This window comes from Anolis sagrei, chromosome 2 (genome assembly GCF_037176765.1).
Source record: "Anolis sagrei isolate rAnoSag1 chromosome 2, rAnoSag1.mat, whole genome shotgun sequence".
NCBI lineage: Eukaryota > Metazoa > Chordata > Lepidosauria > Squamata > Dactyloidae > Anolis > Anolis sagrei.
The window spans coordinates 101403524-101415601 of record NC_090022.1 but is presented as its reverse complement, the minus strand read 5'-3'; the positions used below and the strand labels follow the sequence as shown (position 1 = coordinate 101415601).

General features: G+C 39.8%; 1 protein-coding gene across 2 annotated transcripts in view; it reads left to right on the top strand.

Annotated features, from left to right (window-relative positions):
- Nucleotides 1–12078, top strand: part of STK10 (serine/threonine kinase 10) — a 129967-nt gene that overhangs the window by 107630 nt on the left and 10259 nt on the right. For both annotated transcript variants that reach the window (XM_060765099.2, XM_060765098.2), the window contains exons 8-14: nucleotides 330–464; nucleotides 4249–4830; nucleotides 6730–6860; nucleotides 7935–8058; nucleotides 9639–9818; nucleotides 10996–11088; nucleotides 11566–11695. In XM_060765099.2, coding sequence (XP_060621082.2) covers nucleotides 330–464; nucleotides 4249–4830; nucleotides 6730–6860; nucleotides 7935–8058; nucleotides 9639–9818; nucleotides 10996–11088; nucleotides 11566–11695 — 1375 coding nt within the window. The remainder of the gene's footprint in view (nucleotides 1–329; nucleotides 465–4248; nucleotides 4831–6729; nucleotides 6861–7934; nucleotides 8059–9638; nucleotides 9819–10995; nucleotides 11089–11565; nucleotides 11696–12078) is intronic.

The window sequence follows — 12078 nt, the reverse complement described above, 5'->3', positions numbered from 1 at the left end:
GAGGTATTCTTCTTCTCTTAAATTTAAGTTTGAACACTTCACTTACTTCAGCTTGCTTCCTAGCTCTTAAGGGCCATTTTACACATTGCTTTCTGCTGTTTGAGTTGCTTATTGATGACAACATCCTTGTGCAAACACTGTGATGATGTTTGGATGATTTACACATAGCCATTAGCTGATAGGTTGCACATGTATTTGCTTTCATGTACTCTATGAAGGGAGAAGTAGCTCTGAAAGTGGTTTTTGAGCAATTCCCAACTTTAAACTAACTTGCTTCCTTTAGAGGCTTGCTTGTTTTTATATGGCCGTTCCATTTTGTTTCTTTTCAGCATTCCTTTGTAAGCAAGGTCACTTCTAACAGGGCCCTGCGTGAGCTTGTGGCAGAGGCAAAGGCTGAAGTGATGGAGGAAATCGAAGACAATAGAGAGGAAGTTGAAGAGGATGACTCACCAGAACCAGCATCTGTAAGTCTAATTCTTTCTGTCTTGTTTCTTTAAAGATATAAGGTAACTGCACCCAGCCACACTTAACATGGGTACACAGGGATTCTGCAAACAAAGGGATTCTGCAAACAAAGCTAGGTAAAGGTAAACTAGGGATGGCCTTTAATCCATGCACCTTCTACTTTGTTAATATTGTGCAGGTGGACAGGAAAAACAGCTCCTTGAGCAGGGAGAGGTTGCTCTTTGCTCAGCAAGTAAAGAACTCTGCAAACAATGAATTGGGCACAAAGCCAGCCCCCCCTTTCCTCTTGTAATATATTCCTCTTGTAATAAATACTTTTACATGAATGTCAGCATGCAGAACTCGCTGTGCAGCCAAAGTGACCCCAAGGGATGATTTGAATCACTGGCTCCTTTGCCACAAAAAAGTGTGCTTGGGTCTGTTTTACAAGTATGTTTTGAATTCTTCTACCCTGGATTCTTTTGCCTAACCTCACATTCATCTAAGGCAGATTAGAAAGACAGGCTCTTGCTCATTTATTCATTCACGAAACAGTGATGAAACAACAGGCAAGATTAAATCTACAGCCAGTAGTTGATGCCAGGGTTAAAGGGTTCAGAACAGACCAAGGTAAAGATTTGGCAGGAGGGAAAGTTTCTCAGGTTCTCAACCACACAAGGAGTGCAGTTTATGTGGTGAAGGGAATGAAGACTGTATAGACTGTCATACGTAAGCAAGCTCAAAAAAGCAAACTTTGGGAGTTTTTCTCCAATTTCTTGCATTGTTCATAACATCAGTGGGAGGCAAATTCAAGGGAAGAGTTGAAAGCTTGGAGAAAACCAAATCAGTTTTTAAGACCAACAGTTTGTTTACCACACATTCTACAGGCAGCCAAAAAGAAGCTGCTATATGCATGGACATCATCTGATGGCCAATATAAAAATCAAATAGATTGCATAACTGGAAGCAAAGGAAGGGGAAAGCTCTATTATCTAAAGAAAAGAGAGACCAAGAGCAGAATGTGGCACATACCATGAACGACTAATATCAAGAAGCAGAACACTGAATCCACAATTGTACCAAAACGCAACCTGAATAGCATCCCCATTGATATTAAAGATAACATAAAAAATAGATTTGAACTCTCAACCTAATTGACTGGGAGCCAGAAGAACTCAGAAGAGATATTATCAGGGAATGTTGCAAAAATAATAATAATCTACAATCAAAAATAGTTAGAAGTCTCAATTGATGACAGATAAAACTCATCAAACCATTAAGGCAGTCAAGAAGCAAAAGTAAAGGGACAGAAATAGGATGAGAACCTTGAATGCAACTCTTCAGAAACCTGTATTCTGAGACAAAGAGAATTGTTGTAATAATAAATGCATAGACATACTGGATTTTTTTAAAAAAAGAAAGACCTCTTCTACAACAAAAAAGGAAAGTTCTTCCACAGGAACTAAGACATCAAAATAATATTTAAACCAAGAATAGGGGGACATATTACATGATCAAGTAGAAATAAAAATCCAATGAAAATAATACACTGAAAAGCTATATAAAATAGTTGAAAGGACAACAAATTAATTAAACAAAGAAGCATTTGAAGAGGAAGCTGTAATTTTAGAAAATGAAATGGAGGCTGCACTCAGGATGTTTGGGAGAAATAAATCACCAGGAACAAATGGCATACCAAAAGAATCTACTGTAATTCTAACTAAAATCTGTCAACAAATACGGAAGACATTGACTCACAAATTAGAAATGCTTAAAATACATTCCAGTTCCCAGGAAAGGGGACAACAAGGATTGCAGTAACCACAGGATTATTATGTTAATCTCCCATACAACCAAAGTAATTCTCAAAATGTTACAACAAACAATTTTACCTTAAATGGAGAGAGAAATGCAAGATTTCCAAGCTGAGTTAAGGAAAGGAAGAAGCTTTAGGGATTGCATTATAAACATACACTGGACAATAGGGTGCACCTGCGAATTTCAGAAGAAAAACAATGTATTCTTTATAATTTGCAGAAAAATCTTCATGTAGATCATGAAAAACTGGATCACCCTTCAAGAAATGGATGTGCCACACAATATTTGATTGTCTTTCTGCAAACAGGAGGCTGATGTCAGGACAGAATATGGAGGAAATTAATGGTTTCCATTTGGCAAGGGACAGACAAGGCTGTATTTTATCACCCTATCTGACCTGTACTCTATGTAAACATATGTAAAGCAGAATTAGACTCAGAAGAAGAAGGTGTGATAATTGGAGGAAGGAACCTCAGCAATTTAAGATAAGCAGATGACACCATGCTACTAGCAGAAAATAGCAAGAACTTGTTACAATTACTGAAGGAAGTTCAAAGGCAAGTTCACAGCTGAACATTAAGAAAACAAAAATAATGATCATAGATGATTTATATCACTTGTATATCAATGTAATTTATGAATGACATTTAGTTCCTTCTCCCTTTAAGGCAGTGTTTCTCAACCTGGGGATTGGGACCCCTGGGGGGGAGGTCATGAGGAGGGTATCAGAGGAATCGCCAAAGGGCACCAGAAAACACATATTTCTGATAGTCTTAGGAATCAGGTTTGGTCCAGATCCATCATTGTTTGAGTCCACAGTGCTCTCTGCATGTAGGTGAACTACAACTCTAAAACTCAAGTTCAATGCCCACCAAATCCTTCCAGTGTTTTCTGTTGATCATGTGAGTTCTGTGTGCCAAGTTTGGTTCTATTACATCATTGGCGGAGTTCATAATACTCTTTGATTGTTGGTGATCTATAAATCACAGCAACTACAACTAGCAAATGACAAAATCAACCCCTCTCCTCCCAATCCCACCAGTATTCAAATTTGGGTGTTTGTGCCAAATTTGGTCCAGTGAATGAAAATACATCCTGCATATCAAATATTTACATTATGATTCATAACAGTAGCAAAATTACAGTTATGAAGTAGCAACAAAAATAATGTTATGGTTGGGGATCACCACAACATGAAGAACTGTATTAAGGGGTTGCAGCATTAGGAAGGTTGAGAACCACTGCTTTAAGGCTAGTGTGCCCAAGGTGAAGAGTACAAAATAGAATAAACAATGTGATGAGAAGAGTGGAACATAAGAATCTAGAGATATTAAACCAGTGATGGGTAGGAAAGAGTGGGCCGGGGGCAATGTGGCAGAAGTTGTGAGAAAGAGTTTTAAAAAAACAGTGTGTTGTTAAACAAAATACCATAAGATTTTCTAAGTTGTAGTATCCTTTCTAAGTGTACAATTCTCAGTACTTTTACAAACTGCCCATCCACTTCCCCCTCCCCAAATGTAAGAGTGGTGATAGGAAATATTAAAAATTTGGATATTCTAGTGTGAAAGATTAATATTCTCATGTCAAATGACTTCTATGTTTTGGTGGTTTCCTTACAAGTGCAGTATGATCTCCGTATTTGCATTGATATGTAAAACTGCAGATAATAGTGAACATTATTGAACTGAAGGACCTCTATCCTAAGAGTACCATATAGTTGCACTGGAAGATTTAGGAAATGCTCAGAGTTGGCATATTTGGTCAGATGCAGATAAATGAAAGTGCAAATAGTAGTCTGCAGATAAAGAGGTTGTACTGTACAGTATTCTACTGTAGAGGAAAACCTACTTCTGTTACACTTAAAGTTGCTCTCTTTCACGTATATGCCCAGTGTTCCGCTCTTAAATTACCATTTTGCTTCCATTTATGGAAACAAAAATCTAAGTTTAATGAACTTTATCTCTTCTACCCTCTCCCTTTCCTCAGCCTCATGATGATAACAAAAGGGACTCCTCTGTTGCAAGCCAACTAAGCTTGGAAGGAGGGAGGTCTCCGGATAACTACTTATCTCCTGTTGCAAATGGGCCCAGTGTGTCAGTAGAGCAAGTTAAAGAAGCCACAAACAAGCATGGTGACAAATTTTGGAATGAAGGGAATTGTGACAAAGAAAAAACAATGAAAACTACCAGCAGTTCCAGCTTGTCAGAAACAGAAAACTACATAGATCTCTCCAGCACCAAGGGAAAGCCAAGTGAAATTCCCCATTTGTTGCCACTCAGTAAAAATATCCACACCCTAGAGAATCAGGACCTCAACCAGCAACAGAATAAAGACACTGAACTGGCTGAGTCCAATGCAGACAGCCGGCCAGTAAGCAGCTTCCTTGAAATACCTACAGAAGAAAAACTGCCCAATGGGAGTTTGAGTTATTCCTCTCCATTTGAGAATGGCAGTTCAAAGAGAGACTCTGATTCAGGTAGCACCTCAGCTTCAGAGAGCATGGACCTCAGCATCTCTTTATCCGCTGACCTGTCCTTGAACAGAGGCAGTGGGTCCCTTTCCATGAAGGTAAGTGTTTGGGACACATTCTGAGATTCGGCTGTCATAATTCTGCTAGGTTTCTGTAAGGCTGGAGTAGGAAACTTCCCAGAGTTATTGGATGGGCTACATTGCTCCACTATTGCCTTTGAAATTAGATAGTTGCTGAAGTTACTGCAGTAATTCTGTATCAGGCATGGACAAACTTTGGCTCTCCAGGCGTTTTGGACTTCAACAACCACAATTCCTAATAGCCAATAAGCTGGCTGGGATTTCTGGTAGTTGAAGTCCAAATCACCCAGAGGGCTGAAGTTTTCCCATGCCTGTTTTGTATGGTGTAAAAGTGTGCCAGAGTGTTAGAAAAGGAAATCAATAAAGGCCAGTCTCCTCCATTGTCCAGCGGTATCTCCCATTCACATTCTATCCTAAACTCTTTTCCACAATCACCGTTCAGTGTAATCTGTGTAACAGTGAGAGAACAGGTAGCTAACCTATTCTGGGTTTGCTCCTTCCTCTCATTAAAAATAGGACCCCTGTTGCTGGGAAAGGATTGGCAAGGTAACCAATGTCTCCACTTTCAGCGTCAGAAGAGGGTGTCCTACTCTTGGAGTAGTTAACCAGGAGTAGGGTATCTTTCACCCACTGCTACCAATGAATTTGCATGGCAAGTTGCCAACATTTCATTTCCCTTTCCTGGACACTAGTTGCTGCTTCTTCTACCACCTTGCCTGACCTTCCCAGGAAACAGGAATGAAATGTTGCCAACTTACCATGCAAGTTCATTGGAAGGAGTGGGTGAAAGATACCCTATTCAGTTAACTCCTCCAAGAGTAGGACACCCTCTTCTGCTGCTGGAAGTAGAGACATTGGTTATTTTCTCAAAATCAGACTTTCACTTGAGTAGCCAAATGAACTAGGGATCAGTAGAAAGTGTAGCAACATCCCCCTCTTTTGCTGTTCTGAGTGGTGGCTCCTTCCAGCTCCACTGCTTGCTTGCTTCTTTACTTGCCTACCAGACCTGGAAGGAGCTCTGTAAAAGAAAGAAGCATGAGTTGTTGCCCAGGAAGTTACCCCTTCTGTCTCTTTAAAAACACAGCTTCTTCCAGCCCCACCAAGCACTTGCAAGCCTTCAAAAACTGGCAGTAGAGGACCATATGCAGCAGTTCAAACATTAGAATTGCTAGAGGGCACAGCACTTTCTGTTGATATGGCAGTCCAACCATTGTGTTTTGGCTGCAGTGGATGGAGAAGGAAGAACTGCCACTAGCAAAGAGGGTAAATTGAGTTTTCCCTCCTTCTCAAGGGTTAGCAAGCTGTTCAATGTAAGGGAGTCTTCATGTAGTGTTAGTTCCTTGGATATTCTCAACTGTATTGTGGATCTAGGCTAACCTTGCGGCAAAAAAATGCTGCAGAGATCTCATTTGATGCTGCATCTCTCATCATCCATGTGATCTGCAGATCAGCAAAGGTAATCTTCAGAGAAGAAATGGATTTTTCCAGAAATCTAAATTCTTAGAGGTTTTGGATAGGAGGAGGTTGGCATTTGAGCACTTGTGTTTTCAGCAAAGCTTCAAACTTCATTTGAAGGCTTAGATAATTGGCTTGCCTTTAACGACAGTTAGCACCTGCCTGCTTCTTACCAAAATCTCACCTGCTCATTACCCCAAATTGTTCTGGATTTGCAATAATAATAATAATCATATATTGGAAATTATGTGAGTTCTATATTGAGAACACCCCCCCCCCCTTTTGTATTTTCTTCATACATCTCAGAATTTGCTTGTACAGAAATGTCCATCTTCATTACTCCCTCACATCTGCCTGATAGCCCTAGGATAGTTAGGTGTCTATCAAATGATGACTTCATCCCTCACATTCTTTCCCTCTCTTTTTAGACCTTTTACTCATTTTCTCTTAATGAATCTATAGGATGCTAAACTGCAGAAGATGACACTGAAAAGGACCAGAAGATTTGTAGTAGATGGAGTGGAAGTGAGTGTCACCACCTCAAAAATCATCAGTGAGGATGAAAAGAAAGATGAAGAGATGAGATTCCTCAGGCAAGCCTTTTGATTTGGAGGGGTTTTGATAAAGCTGGTTTCTTAGGAGCTTAGTGAAATGCTTTGGAACATAACAAATAAGAGGAACACCCTCATGAAAAGTCCTTTCAGCAACAACCAGTTAATGATCCATTGTGTTCTCAGTTCTTCGGCCTAAGCAAATTTTGACAAATGAGGGCTTTAATAGAGTCAAGGCTTGCAGGGCCATCGTTCCAAAAACCTTTTCATTGATAGGACTGTGTCGTCATCTGCTACCACCATCACCATACTCTTAGGCTGCTCCTCTTAAATGTGGATTCAATCCCAACTGTAGCTAGAAAGAAAATTTATATTCTCACCAACTGTGTATACATGTTATGAGTTTATATCCTGTTGCAATCCAAAGTAGTTGAGTGAGCAATTAAGACCCATTAGTTTTTCAAAAGTCATGAAAACTATGAGAACTTACATGTTGTTCTGGATTAATTCAGATTCCTGCTATGTTTGGATTATCCTTCTTGGGAACTGTCATGTTGAAGGCCTGCACTTCAGAATTTACCACTACCCTACATCAACAAATACTTACAATTTGGTTTAATACCACCACTGCTCCACATAATCAGAAGTATCACCACTTAAATATACATCTGTGCATTATCTACACACCACTATTTTTCTGAGCCTGCTGGGCTTAAGTCAGTGATGTCTGTTTGGTTGCAGTTATTTGTAGATTCATGTTAAGATAGCATTTGTTCAGTGTGTCTATGTTAAAGAAGGTGAACAGTTCAAGGTTAGAGTGGATAAGCAGGAAGAAAGGATTGGGAAAAGGCCTCTTTCCAATATCCTACTGACGGGTAAGTAACATGAAATGTGTCTTTCACTCAAGGAATCAGCCATTATCTTAAACAAAAAAAAAGCTAACTTCCTCCACTTAGAACATGAGGGGCTAAGGGGATTGCAATATTAGGAAGTTAGCATGGCCTACATTCTCCCTTCCCCTGTTCTGGCCTTGGGGCATCACTTGCCCAGCCCTGGCCATGCAGGGAAAGTGGCAGGTTCAGTTCTCAAACCTTTCCTGTATTTTCATCCTCACAGGCGCCAAGAGCTGCGGGAGCTGCGTTTGCTTCAGAAGGAGGAGCACCGGAACCAAACCCAGTTGACAAGCAAACACCACTTGCAGCTGGAACAAATGCTGAAGCGCTTTGAACAGGAAATGAATGTATGTATAGGAGAAGAGGAGCTGGATTAGTTTCCCTCCTTTTTATTTCAATAGCATTAAAAGAAAGGAGCTGGTGGGGGCAGTCTGGAGAGGACAGATTGCATATCATGCACTGGGTGCTGAAATCGTCTTCTTTTCCTGTAGGAATATTGTAAGGAAGGCTGCCCTCTTCTGTGTGAAAGGTCCTCATATTGCAAAAGCTATGAGGCAAATAGAAAGTAAATACATAGTCATAAATTTTCTAGAGTTTTTGAATGGAATGAGTAGGTGTGACACTCTTTCCGAGTTACTTCAATGTTGTTTCTAATGCTGGCCAAAAATATTCACACTTATAACATGGAAATCCATTTTACAGTGTTCCTGGGGGGAAAAAAATCAAAAATCCCAAACACTTCTGGTCCCAAGCATCTAAGATAAGGAATACTCAGTCTGTAGATACTTACTAAACATCCAGTATAGCTGTTTGAAAATGAGCGCTGTACTGTCACACAGATGTTTTTTACATATCTCAAACTTGTGCCAGCTATCACTTGTGTACATTTATGGTTGCCTCTGCTAGCATATGCAGTGAGGAGGGAGAGCCATGGAACTTGGCCTCCCATTTTGTACACCATGCGCGACTTTTTCATATATTAATTGTAATCTTCTGTTACAACTAGCTCATCTCTCTCTTTCATTGCTGTTCACATCAGATTGTTAGAAAACTAGAAGTGGCTAGAAAGGGTCCAGGAGTTTGTGGCATTGGAGTCATCAGTTGATCTCATGTAGAGATTATAGGACAAGTGAAAAGCATCCCTCATAACAGTGCATGTTGTTCTGTAGTGAAGGAACTGCAGAAAACAGTCAGCTGTCTTTTGAAGTAGAGTGTACCAGCAACACCACCTACTCCAGTTCAGTGTATAACCTATGCAATACATTTCTGTTCTTTTTTTCTGATCCTTATTGTACTTGACCTGTAGAATGTTTGAAAAACATTTCCAGTTTTAGTCTTTCTATAAATAAACGTCTCCTGGCAAGAAGTCCATCTAAGGTGTGAATAGTTCTGAAGGAAAGATAAATACCAATGGAAGCAATGCAGTGTGAAAAGGAAACTCCTTAACCAGATTGAAAAGTGCAGTTATTCCAGAAACATAATTTAGTACAAAGCACACTATTTCATTATTGTAGAGATACATGATCTGTTAGCCAATTCAAAGTTATTCCATGTTTACTTTAATGTTTTAAAAATAGATCAGGCATGCTTTCCTAAGCAGTGAGTTCCAAAGAGACGAGATCCCACTTGGGATAACCCTCTCATACATCTTCTCCTTCACTATAATCTCATATATCATGAACATCCTAAGTATATGGAAAAGGGAACTTCCAAGTTACAGAAGACCAAGGACGTAGTTCTCAGTGTTGAGAATGGTTGGTTCTCAGAGATAGAAAAAGTGAGATGTTTTGAATATATCCAGAAAACTGGGGGTTTTTTGGGCCCATGTTTTTGTTAACTTTGTTTCCGCTAGTAAATGAGTTCAAAGGCATTATTTTGAGACTCTTGACAGTGCTTTAAGTCTGGGTTAATGTTTCCTCTCCTGTAGACAAAAAAGAAATTCTATGATACAGAATTGGAAAACCTAGAACGTCAGCAGAAGCAGCAGATTGAGAAGATGGAGCAAGATCACTCACTGAGACGGCGGGAAGAGGCAAAGCGTATCCGTACTGAGCAGGAACGAGATCTTGTCAGATTTCAAGAACAGCTGAAGCAGAAGAAGAAAGGGGTAAAGCTTGATGATGCAGCACATTATTTTCACATTGAAATTCTATAATTAACTTGGAGCAGGTGTGAAATCCATATGTCCTTCCAGATATTGCTAGAGCATTACTCTCAGCATTCCCCATCATTGGCTATGCTGGATTGTTGTAGGGTTTTCAGGCTGTATGGCCTCAGAGGTGTGTCTTGGAACAGTTTCTCCCCATAGAGATGTTTGATATATTGTCGAAGGCTTTCATGGCCAGAATCACTGAGTTGTTGTAGGTTTTTCAGGCTGTATTGCCATGTTCTAGAAGCATTTTCTCTTGACATTTCACCTATATTTGTGGCAGGCATCCTTAGAGCTATACTGTTTGTGAGTAATGGGACTTACAGTTCAACAATATCTGTAATGCCATCTATTTCTCACCCGTAATTTTGAGTGCAAGCTCCTTGGCCCCTATTCTGTGACCTTTATATCACAGGTGAGCAACTTAAGGAAAGGTTCAGAACAGGGAGCTTGAAGGTAAGGTGGCTGAAGAGCACACAAGGAACAGTGATACTAGAAGGCTTATGGTGATGAAGAGGATATGGAACAGCCATAAGGGAGAACAAGACTCCCCGGGAAACACAGAAAGGACCTAGGACTGGAAAATTGTAGTGAGGCACACAAATCTGGAGATTGGGGAAAATCTAATGTGTAGTGTAGTGTCTGAGAGTATGAGCTACTGATCAGTAAGTTCCTGGCTGGAATCTTGTCTTGGCTGTGAACTCAATAAGTAGCTTTAATTAATCCACACTTAACTCTCTCCCATAGGTAATCCTCATAAAACTGATTAAGGATTACTTCTTCATAATGTATATTTATCGCATGGAAACTCTATGCAATCTGATTCTGTAATATCTTCAGGTCTCTAATATTCATCAGTATCTCAAGAGTTGAAAAACACAGCACTATAGCTCCTGATAGTACCATTGTGTCCAGAAAGCCATGCTGAGCCTCTTCCGGACCCATTTTTTGCCCTGCATGAGTGATGGAGCAAAATAATAGTAAAAAAGGTCTCTGGCCAACATTCTAAATCTCAGAATAATTTCCCCAAACAACCTGCAAGTGCAACCAGCATGTGGCACCTCTTTTGCTCTGCCATTTCAAGAAATCTCTGTAACCAAAAAGTCTGAAGATCTTTTGTCTCATTTTTTTAAAGATCAAGAGTGACATTGAGAAGCTCCCACGGGCACAGCGCAAAGGGACTATGAAGGTGAAGATGGAAGATTTTACACAAAAGAAGCAAGCCATGGTAAGTTCTAGAAAGGATTATCTTAAATCCATATATTAGTAGTGAAGAACAGTAGGCTCTTCTTGTCCACAGTTTCTGCGTTTACAGATTCAACCATCCACTGCTTGAAAATATTAAAAACAAAATGCCAAAAGGAAAACTGTAATATTGCCATCTTATATAAATGATATAATTTTACTACATGTATGAATATCATGGCACTTGAGCATCAGGAAATCTTGGTGTCCACTGAGGTCCTGAACCAAACCCCAGTAGATACCAAGACTTCACTGTAGTCCTGTTGACGGTGGAAATCACACAAGTATGGACTTGCTGTGCCCCACTCTTGGTGGGATTAATTATTGCTTTTAGGCCAAGTTCATGATGTGGGAAAGATCCAGATGACAATTTAGATTTCCTGCTTCCCTGTTGTCTCTGAAGAAAATGCTGAAAATGATATACCAATAAGAGTGTTCGGTTTTTAATTGTCTCTTCTAGGAACAAGACTTTATAGCCAAACAGGCTGAGGATATGGAACAAGCCATAAAAAATATTACAGCCCAAAATCGGAAGGAGATCTGTGACAAAGAGCGGGAGTGCTTGAACAAAAAACAACAACTTATGAGGGGTGAGAGGGTTTGTTTTGTTTGACATAACGGGTTAGAAAAACGTTGACAGAGAAAGCAAATGTGGAAAGAGCCAGCCTTTATTGGAAAATAACATTTCCCTCCAAGAGGATGCTGGCATAGGTACAAGGGAACGGGGTACAAAGTGCCTAAGAGTAATGAAAAGCATGCCATGTCCTGTCCATATTTAGTAGTGCTAATCTTTTTTAAAAAAAACCACAATATTTAATTTTGACAGTGATTTTAGGGAGTATAGCCAAATAGTTTAAAGTTACAATTTTCCACCAACTTGCAGTTACAGAACATATTTGGTACCAAAAAGAGTATAGTCCTTGGATGTAATTTGGGTAAGGAACTTCTTGTTTTCCAGATCTTGCTGAACGGC